This window comes from Pseudonaja textilis, chromosome Z (assembly GCF_049901715.1).
Source record: "Pseudonaja textilis isolate UNSWEBS1 chromosome Z, rPseTex1.2, whole genome shotgun sequence".
NCBI classification, from domain to species: domain Eukaryota; kingdom Metazoa; phylum Chordata; class Lepidosauria; order Squamata; family Elapidae; genus Pseudonaja; species Pseudonaja textilis.
This window is the reverse complement of record NC_142008.1, coordinates 29,983,650-29,998,353: the sequence shown is the minus strand read 5'-3', so window position 1 is coordinate 29,998,353 and position 14,704 is coordinate 29,983,650. Positions and strand designations below refer to the sequence as shown.

The 14,704-nt window shown below is 39.8% G+C and overlaps 2 protein-coding genes across 4 annotated transcripts in view; one reads left to right on the top strand and one right to left on the bottom strand.

Annotated features, from left to right (window-relative positions):
• The window catches only part of COL28A1 (collagen type XXVIII alpha 1 chain), a 90,895-nt gene extending 84,082 nt beyond the window's left edge, over nucleotides 1-6,813 (top strand). For both annotated transcript variants that reach the window (XM_087918128.1, XM_026706311.2), the window contains exons 32-36: nucleotides 1,076-1,630; nucleotides 3,303-3,481; nucleotides 3,616-3,838; nucleotides 5,373-5,547; nucleotides 5,841-6,813. In XM_087918128.1, coding sequence (XP_087774254.1) covers nucleotides 1,076-1,630; nucleotides 3,303-3,481; nucleotides 3,616-3,838; nucleotides 5,373-5,545 — 1,130 coding nt within the window. In that variant the 3' untranslated portion in view covers nucleotides 5,546-5,547; nucleotides 5,841-6,813. The remainder of the gene's footprint in view (nucleotides 1-1,075; nucleotides 1,631-3,302; nucleotides 3,482-3,615; nucleotides 3,839-5,372; nucleotides 5,548-5,840) is intronic.
• The window catches only part of MIOS (meiosis regulator for oocyte development), a 125,188-nt gene extending 116,558 nt beyond the window's left edge, over nucleotides 1-8,630 (bottom strand). Inside the window, exon 1 of one of the 2 annotated variants that reach the window (XM_087918130.1) lies at nucleotides 8,174-8,630. The gene's annotated coding sequence lies outside the window, so the exon portion shown is untranslated. The remainder of the gene's footprint in view (nucleotides 1-8,173) is intronic. The other variant, XM_087918131.1, reaches the window with a different exon arrangement.
• Between the last annotated feature and the right edge of the window lie 6,074 nt (nucleotides 8,631-14,704).

Here is a 14,704-nt window from a genome sequence, read left to right as displayed (position 1 = left end):
TCACTGCCTGGAGTTCAATCCTGACTGACTCAAGGTTCACTCAGGTTTCTATCCTTCTGAACTTAGTAAAATGAAGACCCAAATTGTTGGGAGCAACATGCTGAATCTGTAAACTGCTTAAGGAGTGCTATAAAGTAAGATGCCCAACTTCTGGGCCACAGTCCACTACTGGGCCTTGAGGCATTCAGAATTGAACCATGTAAGTAGTAGGTGAATGCACACAAATAATGCACAAGTATGTGCACAGGTGCTCCATTTGCATGAGCGGCAGGCACATGTGCCCACCATTCTCGCGAATGGAGTTGTGCGCCCATGCATGCCCACTCTCATCCAGAACCATCCCCTCTCCTACCTGTAAAGCCGGAAAGGTTGGGAAATTCTGCTGTAAAGCACCATGAAGTGGTGTATAAGTCTATGTGCTATTCCAGAGGTGTCAAAATCAAGGATCCAGATCTGGCCCTTGGAGTACTTAGATCTGGCTTATGGGGCCAACCCTGGAAACAGTGAAGGAATAGCCTGTGGTGTCTCGGCTAGTGAAAATGGCCTTCCTGAGCTCTGTTTTCACTGGCAGAGGGTTGCAGGAGACTGTCACAGCCGAAAAGGGAACTTGGGAGCCTGTCTTTCTAGCAGAGCGCTTGATCCACCACAGGTGCCCCCGACACAAATGACATTGAGCTGGCCGCATTCACCCTGGCAACCCTTATTCTAGCCCTTGAGGTCAAACACAAGTGTCAATAAAATCAAGCTTGGCACCCCTGTACTATTTATTAAATCATATCTGAATCTATTGACACCCCTATTGCTATTTATCAAATGAAATCTGAATCTGATTCACTGCCTTGATATAGTCTGGAAAATAGATGCCCACATTACTAAGCTTTTTTTCTATTTTTCAACTATCCATTGTAGGGAATATTTTATCTGTTTGTTGATAAGATTTGACTGCCCATTTTAAACACAACTCTGGGCAACTGATATGACAAATGCTTCATGTTATTCCAAGTTTATTACTTCCTGGAAAATCATACACATAACACATTGCTTACCCTCTTATTCTATCTACCACTTATTTTAGGCTGTGGTGTTAAGTGCAGAGAAAATCCTTTGGAGCTTGTATTTGTGATTGACAGCTCTGAAAGTGTTGGGCCTGAAAACTTTGAAAGAATTAAACGGTTTGTAAAAACTATGATCGATGCTATCACAGTCAACCAAGCCACAACCCGCATTGGCATCATCAATTTTAGCCTCAAAGTGGAGGTGGTGTCCACGCTGCAGCAATTTCCTACCAAAGACAGTCTGAAAAACGCTGTTGATGCAATGCAATACTATGGGGAAGGCACATACACTGCTACAGCTATCAGCAAAGCCATTGATATATTTCAGATGGCTCGACAAGGAGTTAGAAAAGTGGCAGTGGTAATAACAGATGGGCAGGCAGATCAACGTGAACCACATAAACTGGAAGTAGTGGTGAGAGATGCCCATGCTGTCAACATAGAAATATTTGTAATTGGAGTGGTACAGAAGACTGATCCCAACTTTGAAAATTTTCGAAAAGAAATGGATCTAATTGCTACTGATCCAGACAGTGATCATGTCTACCAGATCGATGACTTCATGACTCTGCAAGGTAAGAATGAGCTGCCTTTACTTGAACTATGATATTCACATGGCTAATTCATATGTGGATGAAGCACACCATTAAATATTTGAGGACAAGAAATATTTATGAACTTACAATATTAATTGTTAACAATCCTGGTAAACCAGACACGAAATAAGACCAAATGAGCTAAATCCACTTTATTGTAAGATGACAGTGACAGAATCTTGCAGATTTGAAAGTGGAAAACTTCCTGACACCGCTTTTAACTGCTAGATCCGCTTGTTTGATTTCTTTCTGTGACCATTAAGCCACTGGGGGCTCCTTTCTTCTCTTGTATGACTGTTTTCTTCCTATCTTTCCACAAGATAATTCCAGGGATGGGTTTCTACTAGTTCTGTCCACCTCTGTAGAACTGATAGCTCTGAAGAGCAGCAGACATAGAACTGGTTCTATGTCTGTTGATGTTTTTGCCCACCTGCCCACCCGGGCTCTTACCTGACCTTTATTTCCTGATTTTTTCTCAACTTTAGCTGCTGTGGGAGGCACAGCTGCAGTTTAAAAAGCAGGAAAAAAGGGCTTTTTGAAAGGCTGTTTCTCTACACGCAGCATGCTGATGATGTGCACGCCAGCAGTGTGCAGGAAAGCACATCGTAAATCACCGAACCTTGTAAATGACCAAACTGGTAGTTAACTTTGTCAGATCCCACCCCGGATAATTCCCATATTCCATTACAATCCCACCCCGGATAATTCCCATATTCCATTACAATCAATAATTAGTTGGGAGATACAAACCTATAAAAATGAAGAAATTGTTTCATGAGAAAATAATGAAGCAATCACATCAATAGCAGACATTAGGTAGAGTCTTTTGAGTATGATTGACCATGAAAATTCATTCAGTGATATTTCTTTGATACTCTTAAAGCACCACAATGCTTTAAACTTTAGAATAAGAGTCATATTATAAGATCAGATGATGGAATTGTTTATTTCATCTTTGATCATCCAAAACACATAGAAAAGAGAAATCATTCAAATCTGCTTGTCTTGTTTCAATTCCAAATGAATAGTTTTCTCTTCCACTGAGCTCCAAATCAAAGGATTTTGCCAAATGTAAGTTACAAGAAAGTAAGTGGCAATCAATCATATTGGAAAAATTGACAATACTCTATACCACTTTAACTTTTCTGAGTGATTTTGAATTTTGAGGCATGCTCCCTAAATGGCTGTCATGGCCCCATTCACAAAATTACAATAATTACCAGAAACAAACCATCTGTGACAATTTGCCATTGGGATTTTATAGGACCCATTACATAGGCTGGTATTTTGCTTTGAAGCTATCTATCTGTATGTATGTATGTATGTATGTATGTATGTATGTATGTATGTATGTGTATGTATGTGTATGTATATGTATATGTATATGTATATGTATATGTATATGTATATGTTTATGTATATGTATATATATTGCTTCAAAGCGCGGGGAGGGAGGGAGAGAGAAAAGTAGGTCACATAATTTCAAGTAATTCCTATTTATATGTCTATATGTAATTTCTATCTATCTGCATAAAATATAATACATATAATTTCAAGTAATTATTATTTATAACATCTATAAAAATAATTATATAATAATTATTATATGCAATTCTATTGTATAATACTGTTTTCTTTTTCATATGTTTAGCTCTTGAGGATAAGATTTTCAAACAAATTTGTGAAAATGATTTGAGTTCCTACATCACCAAAGTGCTCAGTTCAGCTCTTTCTCCAAGATTTGAAACCAGCGAACATGGCAGTCAAGTAGCCAAAATTGATCTTCCTGGATCATTTGCCCCTCCACTTCACGCAGAGACTAGTGATTCTGTAAGTATTACTAAAAATGACATTTGTATAGGAGAGACAAACATTTAATGACATAATTCATGCTTTCTGCAAGACCACAGTCTTTAAATTAAGCTAAATTTTGTTACTGGATTTTTTCTTTATTGTAAATATAGTTTTCAAAGAGACCCAGTGAGAAAGGAGCATCACATCGGGATCATAATGTTACCTCAACCACTTCTAAATATATTCCTGAACTTCATAGACGGCCAGTGAGCCAAGATTATTTGGAATCAAGCACTCATCATCCAGATTTAGCAGTTGTGTCTAATGTAACTAGACATGTGCAACCTACGCCAGCTGTTGTTCCACTTCCTACAATAATACATGTTATGAAAGGTATGGAAGTGTTCTAAAGCTGAGAAGATAAAATAGATAAGTAGATTTAATAGGACAGTTTTCTTTGTTCTCAACAGAATCTCATGATAATTTCTAGTATCAAAAACCAAAAAGACAAATTCACAATTGCTTTGCTTCTATTTTTTTTCCTTTCTTTCTTGCCTCTACATGAAAAATCAAGGTAATCAGAGAACCAGAGCCTAAGGTGACAACTTGCCCCTGGTCCTTAGGAGTCAGAACTTGTACTGAAGTGCCATCCCGCTAGTCCATGAATTGTATTATAATCTCATGGAGACACTTAGCGGGAGGAGAAGAACAGCTAGCACTGGAAGATTTCTATATGTCAGCCAAAACTTATATACAGTAGCTCACATTGTAAACTCATATGCTCAGCTAATACCTAGCTGTTTCAAACCTTCTTTGAAACTTCAGTCTTTATTGATTGTGATGATGAACACTTTCATGTCTTGTAAACTTTAGGATGAACATTATTCCTTTTAAATTAATTATATTATAAGCACCCAGACTGTGTTTATGAATACATTTTTCAATTGTTGAGACTCAGTGATTTTGAGGATCAGCCTGGTATGCTGTCAATCAGGTTTTTTGCCTATCTGGCTGCAAAGCTTGGGAGACAGTTTATCATGAATAAATGATACGCATAGAGTACAGACAGTCTGGATTAAGAGCTTATAGATAACTTGTATTTATGACCAGATTGCCTATCACCAAAGTGACGGACTCTGATCTGTTTGATCTGACAGACTCCTGAAGTTACACAATGTTTTAATGAACTGCTGAAACTACACATTTTAAATGAACAGTGTGTTTTCAGTGATTTTTTAGCAGTTTGAGAAAAGCACCATGTTACTCTCTCTCAATCCTACTTACCTCACAGAGTTGTTGTTGTGGGGAAAATAGGAGAAAGAAGTGTGTTAGATATGTTCATCTCCATGAGTTAATTATAAAAATAATAAAGGCAGGATATAAATACATAAAAGGGAAGTCAGCTAATTATAAAAAAATCTTAATGTTTAAAGTATGCAGGCTTATTCTATTTTTTTACTTATTTATTACATTTCTATTCCTCCCATTTCTCCTGTAAGGTCACTCTGGGCAGCTTATTCTATCAGTTACATGTCTTCTTAAGCAATGGCCCAATTGACTAAAGGGATTTCTGTTTATAATAATTTTAAAATGTACTTTATTGGAATATGGGCAGAAACTTGGAAGGTGAATATATTATGTATTATTAATCTTTGAACCCTCCAAGCGTTACAAAGAAGGATTGTATCTGCCAGTCAATCGGCACTATGTACACCTAGCACTGCAGCAATCTTGCAGAACCGGTAAAGACAGAGAACACTAGGAGTGTTGTGAAAGCTAAAAATAATTCAATTGTAACTCTTGCTTACATTTCACAGTAAAAATACAGGCAGTGACAATAATTTGTAGTAATAAAGTTGTATAGACAAGACATTTCAGCTTCTATAGAAGTACAGCAAAACAATATATATGTATACATTGATTTCAGAAACCAGGTGTTTAGAACCAATGAAAACTGGAAGCTGCCGGAAATATCAAGTAAAATGGTTTTATGCCAAGGATACAAATTCTTGTGTCCGATTTTGGTATGGAGGTTGTGAAGGCAACCAGAATAGATTTGAAACCCAACAAGAATGCCAAGCAATTTGTGTTCAAGGATAAAGGTAAGTAATATCTTAAATAAAATGTTTGGATTTATCTCACTGTGCGTTGTGTTGTGGGGGGTGCACGAAGGAAGGCTCAGCCAATCTCATTATACACATGTTGTATTCTGACAATAAAGATAATAATAATATAGATTTTATTTTAAAATAGCCATGCAAACCTTTTCCTTGAACAAATGTATCAGTTGTTTAAAGTTGCACTTATTTAAACTGTATGCTGTCATCTAAAAATCTGTACATGTAAATTTGCTGATTTGTAAGAGTTAACATTAAAATGTATTTTTCTGTTACAGAAATCTCAAGTGAAATCTCAAATGAAGCCAAAAGTTGCATAATCATACTAAAAGAAGTTCAAATGCTGTATTAATAGTACTTCTATAATATATTTGGTGCTTTTATGAAGTATTGATCTTTATACTATTATAAAGTATAATGTGTTATAATGATATGGAATGATATAGATTATAATATAATACAATATTTTACCTTTATAGATGATAGTTTTACTTGATAAAAAGCAGTTTACACATTTATCCTTATTGATCCACGTTTCAGGAGCAAATTTAAAAAGCCAGATATCAACAATTGTAATAATTAGCCCTCATAAAATATGGTTTTATTATGTTGAAATGAAAATATTTTGTATTACACAATCTACAAAACAGAATGTGAATTCTAGATCATCATCAGAAACTGTAACAGCAACAAATAGAAAACTGTATCATATTTGGAAACTTTCAAAGCAGAATCTTTCCGTATAAATACAGCTATAACTTTTCCTACATCAAAGGTTACGTAATGTTGCAGCTAAGGATAATGAAAATCTAGTTGTTTGCTATTTCCCCTTTGCTAATCTTTCTTCAGGTGCCAAGATCAAGCTATAATTGTAGCAACAAACCCAGAGAATAATTAATGGCTATCTACATGTGTCTTGTTCATATCAAGACACCATCTTGCCAATTCACTAATACAGCTTAGGACCATCAAGTGTGGTTTCTTATGCAAAAATCTCTGAGTAAAACAGGACCAGTATTTTGAATGTTATTATTGTTACTCCATATACTCTTGTTTCTCAGGGGTCTTAAACAAAAGAGGAAAATAAATTCATATTAAATGTCAAAATCAATTAAAGAAAAATAGGGGAAAGCACAGAAAGATGTATATAAGTATATTTTTTCATACTGTATTTTCTTTTTAAACCTTACCTCTGCACCAAAAGTACTGTATACGCTAAACTGATAAGTGATAATTAAATGTATTACATGAGCAATTGCGAAGTCATGTTCAATTCTTTGTGACACAATGAACCATAGCATGCCAGGTCCCCCTGTCTTCCACTTTCTCCTAAAATGTGCCCAAATTCATTGGAACAGTGACACTGTCCTAACCACCTCATCTTCTGTTCTCCCCTTCTTCTATTGCCTTCAGTCTTTCTCAACATCAGATTATTTTCTAATGAGTTATTTCTTTTCATTTGGTGGTCAAAGAATTGAAGCCTCAGCTTCAGTACCTGTCTTCCAAAGAACAGTCAATGTTGGTTTTCTTTAGGATTAATTAATTTGATCTTCTAAAGCAGGGAGGGTCAAACTTGATTTCATTGAGGGCTGCATCAGGGTTTTGTTTGACCTTGGGGGCAGAGGTGGGATTCAAACTTTTAAACAACTGGTTCTGTGGGCATGGCTTAGTTGGTGGGTGTGACTTGGTGGTCATGTGACTGAGTGGACATGGCCAACTTGACATCATGTCAAGGGGCGCTTCTCCTCCCTTGGCCTCTCATGACAGTAGGGATGCTGCAACGGTCAAAAGTGTTAAAAATGGACATAAGTCACTTTTTTCAATGCCATTGTAACTTTCAATGGTCACTAAATGAACTGTTGTAAGTCAAAGATTACCTGTACAAAAATACAAAAAGCTTCTTTGCTTGCAAAAAGCTGCCCTAAATACCAATCATTAGATTTAAAATACCTGCAAGCCAGAGTTACAAATCAGGCAGGGTGCCAGAGCACCTTGAGGAATTAAAATAGTTAAAATGCAATGATAACTATTAGCAGCCAACTCTTGCTCATAAAGTGAAACCATTTAGCAGAGGTCATTTAAGCTCTCCAGAAAAAGCACACCCAAGAAAAGCAATCCTTCTGTCCTTTTGCACCATTTAAGATACCAGCTAGTCTCAGTCACCTCACAAGATATCCTAAGGAAATCATCCAGATTTAAGGAAAGGTCACATGCCCCCCAGAAAGGCAGTTAAAAAAATAAGTGCCAAGCTTGCATCCTGCCTCTTGGAAGTACACCCCAAAAGGACAGTGCCAGATTCCAGTAAAGCAGTGAAGGAAGACCCCCTCCCCAGATAGAAAAAGAAAACATGAGGCAGGAAACAATTCAAATAATTAAATCACAACAGTAGCTGTTGCTTGTTAAACCAGTTACCAGAACAAATAGACACAGGAACTAGCCAGATTTCTCAACCCAGTTTCTTTTCAGGAACAGAAATTAACCTTTTTCCTCCCAAAGCTGAATAGGAAAAATTATCCCATCAATAAACAGGATTAAATGTCACCAAGCACAGAATTAAACTTCACCAAAACCCAGTTATAGACCAAAACTCAGAAAGGATATGTAAACTCACGTTTGAATGTCAATTTTTCCAGCTAGCCAAGAAGCCTTGCTGAATGTCACTCATCGTAGTTCCTTTTCATTAAAAGCTTCTTTCTGCAACTCTGCTTTGTTATTCAATTATTTCTTCAAAGTGCTGATCATTGCATGCCAGCTGGGAGTATTTCCAGGGGAGTATTTCTTCCCAACAGCAGTGTAAAAATCTTAAAACAACATTTCCCCTTTAACAAAGTATCAAGAAAGAAAAAAACTCTCCTTTGGAGACAGTAAGCCTAGGCATACTGCCAAGAATATAATAAGGGTGGAAAAAAACAAAAGGATATTTCTTCTAACTACCGGTTCTCCGAACTGCATAGAAAGTTAACAAGGGGTTCTATAGAGCCGGTAGAATCCCATCCCTGCTTGGGAGCCAGGATGGGCATGGCCAGTTCAATATCACTCCTGTTAGGGGTGCCTGTGGTGGCCGGAATGTTTTGCCAGAAAAACAGGTTCCCAAGCTTCATTTTTGGCTGCGATAGCTTCCTGCAACCCTTTGCCAGTGAAAATGGAGTTCAGGAAGCTGCGTGCGGCTGTCCCGAGCTCCATTTTTGCTGGCAGAGGCACCACAGGCCAGTCCTTTGGTGTTTCCACAGCAGCCTTATGGGCCAGATCTAAGCACCCCATGGGCTGGATCAAGGCCCCAAGCCTTGAGTTTGACACCCTTGTTCTAAAGAGACACTCAAGAGTCTTCTCTACCACCATAATTCAAGAGCACTAATTCTTCGGCACTCAGCCTTCCTTGCGTCCATCTCTCTCAATCATACAGTACAACTGGGAAAACTGTAGCTTTGACTAAACACGTGAACATGTGGGCTGTTTTATTTGAAAATGTGGTAATTTTTTCCATAGACTTAAATTCAGCAGAAAGATAAAAGTGGTGAAATTAGCAATGATTGTGGCCATAGAGCATACATCAACTAGCAAAATGTTGCCATGATTTCAGGTAGAATATTGTTGGCTAGCTGCAAAAAAGGAGAGAAACAAGGACACATTACCAAGGTATCAAGAAAATGAAGGATTGCTATACTGTATAAGTCTTCATCCCTACACAAAGGAACAGATCGAATAAATTGTGGTTCCTCAGGGATATTACAAAGCCACATTGAGTTATCTCATGAGACTCTGTGGGCCAGATATATGGATAGAGATAAAATCATTTAGTAGGATCTTATCAGATCCTGGATATATTGTATTGGCCAGTGATCTGTGGAGAGGTGATCCAGTATTGTGAAATATGGCTGATAAAGCAAAAAAGGCAACAAGACAAAGTCCCTAGGGAAAAGGTATCGTTAGTCCTCATCCTTTTTCAAAAGTTAGCGATGGATCTTTCAGGCCTTTACCATGGTCCAGTAAAGGCAATGAATATATTCTGGTGGTCTGTGATTATGTCAGCTGGTACCAGGAAGCAGTTCCATTAAGAAATATGACCAGTAAACATATAGTGGAGGAGCTGGTCATTATTTACAATACCACAGGAGATTTTTACAGATCTGGACACAAATTTCCAATCAGGTCTGCTGAAATAGTTATATGCAGACCTAGGAATAAAAGGGTGTACACTATACAGTGGTGGAATTCAATTTTTTTTACTACCGGCTATGTGGGCGTGGCTTGGTGGTCATGTGACTGGGTGGGCATGCTTGGTAGTCATGTGATGGTGAGCATGGCCAACTCAATGTCACTCACATCAATGGATGCCTTACCTGACCCCTCCCCTCCCAGCCATTCCTTGTCACCCAGCCTCAACTTATCTATGGTTCTGTAAAAATGTTGTTCACCTTTTATGACCCCTTCTAAGTATTTTTCTGACACTTTTCCCAGGATTTCTACTCAGAGTTTGGCATCCTCAGTTTTCTTGTCTGAGCTGGGGGTTAGACTAGAAGACCTCCAAGGTCCCTTTCAACTCTTGTTAAACACATGTGTATTTTATGCTCTGGACTATAGACATTGAATGCATGTAAACCCTGAAAAATATGTGGTAGCCCTAGGCAAAAGAAAGGCAGAAAAATCACTCTAGGTGTAGGGACAGTGTAAATACACACGATAAATAATGGAACAATTAAAAATAATAGCACAGAGTTTTCTCTCTGTGTGTCTTCCTATTTTTTTCTTTCTTTCTCACTCTCTCTTTGTCTTGTCTTTCTTTCTCTCCCTTCCCTCTCTCTCTCTCCCTTCCCCCCCCTCTCTCTCTCACACACACACACGTGGAGCACTTTTGTAGCTTAACAGACATGCATTTTGAAGCAGCTCCTTTAAATTTCTCCAAGACTGAAGTGAATTCCTCCACCTTCTCTGTCAGACCTCACTCCTTCTCACTCTCGGCACTTTAACTCAGGAGGGGAAAGCAATACTTGCAGCACCCACGGGGAATCCTTGGAGAACTTTAAAGCAGGGGTTGCCAACCTTTTGGCTCTCGGGGACCACCAAACTCATTATTTTAAATCCCGCAGACCACAAATGTGAATTTTGACTGACGTGGCTTGCTGACATTGGTGGGAGGGAGAAGGAGAGAGAGCTGAACTCACCTCGGAGGGCTGGTGATTCTCTCTCTCTCTCTCTCTCTCTCTCTCTCTCTCTCACACACACACACACACACACACAGAGAGAGAGAGATCCCTCACAACCCCACCCCCTCCAAGGCAGCCCCTTTCCTAGCCTGCTTTGAGCTCCGTTCTCAGGTTGCATGCAAGGAAAATAGCAGAAGCTTGCTTTCTCTCCCCCCAAACTCCCCCAGAAATGAGTCTTTGCTGATGCAGCCTCTTGGAGCAGGATGCCTTGCGGGATTCCAAAGACTCATTTCTGGTGGAGTTTGAGGGAGAGAGAAAAAGACTTGTGCTGCTTTCCTTGTGTGCAGCCAAAAGCGGAAGATGAAAGAAGTGGAAAGAAGCAACCCGGTGGCCAGGCAAGTTTCTCCCCTGTGCCCTTTCCCCGCTCCCCTCATTACCTCGTGTTGTTCCTTTCCCCCCAGAGAGAAGGAGGACATGAATGGCAGCAGTCCAGGGGGATGAAGGAAAGAAATTGGCTGGCTAGTCTTCTCTTTCTCCACTTGTTTGTTCTGTATGGCCAAGGAGGAGATCAGCTGGCCAAAGGGGCGGCTGCTGGAGGCGACTCTTTTTCGGTCTCCAGTCGCCTTTTTCAACACAGAAATCCTCCTCGAATCGGTGGGCCAGTCGTCCCCTTCTCTGCCTATTTGTTCTGTATGGCAGAGAAGGAAACAACCAGCTGACCCATTTGGGGAGGATTTCTGTGCTGAGAAAGAGGTGGCTACTGATCTCTGGCTTCATTCTGCTTCTCCAACGGTCTGGCACCTCCTTGTTCTATGCACCGGCTGCTCGGACTTGCTGAGCCCAGCAAATAGAACAGGGCATGCATTTTTGGGTGCAGCTGCTGGACTGCAGCTGCACCAAAAAAAGCACGCAGCAGCTGCAGGCATCTCATGACAAGCGGGCAGAGGACCCCCTGGAATATACACTTACCTGGCTGGGCCGGGCCGGGCTGGGCTGGGCTGAAAGAGGCGCGTCTGCCAGCAGAAGGAAGAAAATGTGCTCCAGGAGGGCAGGCAGGCGGGTGGATGGTCTGGGGCTGCTGCACATGCACACTGCATGTGTAGTGTGCATGTGGGACATCTGCCCGAGCTGCGCCACGGCTGCCACATGGTAGGAAAAACTAGGAGAATGACCGGGCAAGCGAGCGACTGTGCGACCAGGTTGGGGGCGTGGCCAGCCAGGGGTCACTACCGGTTCGGCAACCCATGCCAAATAACCGCTACTGGTTCACCCTAATAGATGCGAACCAGTTGAATACCACCTCTGATACTATACCCAGGCAAATGGTCTTATGGAATGGATAAATTTAAGAATATGCTAAAAATATGCTAAAAAAATAATATGCTAATAAAATACAGGGCAGGACCCAAAGCTTTGGAATATTGGCTGGCATTTCTGCTGTTCATATATAGGAAGGTTCCATAGGCATCCAGAGAATTTAGTCCTTTTGAATTATTATATGGGAGACAACCTTGTGATGTGTTAGATTTAAAGAAGTGTAGACTGAAATCTAGAAGACCCTAAAAACCTGTTTGGATATATCTTAACACAAAGGAATAAGTTGAAGACCCTAGAACACTTCACACAGAAACATTTAGCAACTGTCAGGGAAAGCCAAAAACAATATGATCAGGAGTTAAAGACTAAAAATTTGATGTAGGGGACAAAGTCCTATTTGTTGCCAAGTAAGAAAGTAAACTAGAGCCACAGTGGCAGGGTCCCTACCTAATAAAGAGAAGAACTGGTCCAGTGGCAGGGTCCCTACCTAATAAAGAGAAGAACTGGTCCAGTAAATTATGAAATAGAACTGTAAAGCTAAAAAAGAAAATATACCAAGTGAACCTCCTATAGAATAGCATATCAGTGCTGACCCTGGGATAACCCTGTTGGTATTGAAAGAAAACAACCCAAACTTAGTGGATCAAGCTTGGAAGATACAACAGCAACCATCCCAAGGAACCATGCATATAAATCTCAAACTAAGAACCAAAAGGATGAATTAAGAAGAATGCCAGAGAATTATAAATGCATCATAGGTGGGATTCAGCCAAACCATTAGTTAATTGCTTATGCAGTTTGGAGAACCAGCTAAAAATAAAGTGCAACTCTCCCTTTAGTTAATAGCTCCAGGAAGACAGCTAAGAGCCACTTAACAGTTGCAGCTAGAATGCAGCTGACGCACACTGAATCAAGTCAATAAACAACAGAAACTGACAGGATTAGGGCAGGGAAACCCATCAATCACCCATCTAGGAATGGGATTAACCTCTTTCCTTCAGGAAGAAGGACAAGATTACAAACATTTTCATTATAAAGATTATTAAGTAACACTTCTATGATCAGCTGATACTCCCTGGAGTTCCCCAGGGAGCTGCTGCAGTGTTGACTACTTCTTGTTTTTTTCCTGGAGGAAAAGATACAGGAGGGGACAATGATGCAGCTTCATCATACAGGCCCTGAATTTAATGCATGTGTGGTCCAGCCAGCTGTATTGCTTCTGCTGTGATTTAGAACATAGAGAGCATAGAATAAAAGAGTTGAAAGGGTTAATGGCTTTTGGTAGCATGCCCAGGCTTTCAATCAGTATGAATTGAAAGCCTGGATGTGCTATCTAGGTTTCTTAGTTTCCCTCTCACTGCTGTGTTTGCTTTGGGGTTGATTTTTTAAAAAGGGGAATAACTTTTAAGTTTTCTGCATTGTTTTAGTGGTTTCTGGCACTGTTCTTTGGGGGTGTACTTTCCTCACTCTTTTTAAAAGCCTCTAGTGATGGAGTACTTCTGAAGATAAGCTATTCCATTGGTTGATTGGTCTCATCCTTAGGAAATTTCTCCTTAGTTGCTTCGGCATTTGGTTAGTTTCCATCCATTGTTGTGCCTTTTGCTGCTTTGGAAAATAGATTGACTCCCTCATTTTTGTAGGAGCACCTCAAATTTCCTGAAAGTTAGAACAATTAATCAGTGGAACAACTTGCCTCCAAAAGTTGTGGATGCTCCAACACTGGAAGTTTTTAAGAAGAGTTTGGATAACCATTTTTCTGAAGTGATTAAGGGTTTCCTGCCTAAGCAGGAAGTTGGACTAGAAGACCTCCAAGGCCCTTTCCAACTCTGTTATTCTATTCTTTTCTAAATATTGGAACATGCTATTTTACTATGCTATTTTATTTTGAGTTGGACTAAGGAGAAATTTCCCAAGGGTGAGATCAATCAAGTTGGTCATGCCCACCCAGTCACATGATCGCCCAGCCATGCCCACCCGGTCATTAGGGCAGAGAACTGGCTGTTAAATTATTTGAATCCCACCACTGAAATGCATGGTTACTGGACAGTAAGGTACAACTACTTTGATGGATCATAGGAATGGGGAAAACCTGATCTATCTGATCATGGCCCTGTAGGATCCCTGAATGGTTGAAAGGGGTGCTACAAAAGGAAGTTTAAAAATGCTCCAGATGAACATAATAGAATCATCTGTCAGCGAATAATGTTCCCTCTTTCTCTTGGTGCCAAAGCTGAATGGTGACATAAGATTTTGTGTAGACTCTGGCAGAGTGATGACACTTGTTAACTACCTGGTTCCCAGAATGGACAAGCTTCTGGATGGGTTATGCATCTTATTTAGATAGTATCCTTGTCTACAGTAACACTTGGGAGGATTGTGTGTATAAGGAAACCACTGGAATGTCTAAAGGAAGCTGGACTTACCCTGAACCAGAAAAAAGTTACCTGAGCTACCAAGAAACCCAATACCTGATGTTTGTGGTAGAAAAGGGGTAAATCAAACCTGAACTGGGAGAGATGAAAACCCTGAGAGTAGAAACCCCCAAAACAAAAATGTAGTATGTTTTAGCTAGGCTTGGCAGGATATTACAAAAGGTTTATCCCACATTTCCTCACAATTGCTCAACCCCTAACAGAGATAACCAGGAAAACTTCTAATATAAGGTGGACACAATGCCAGGA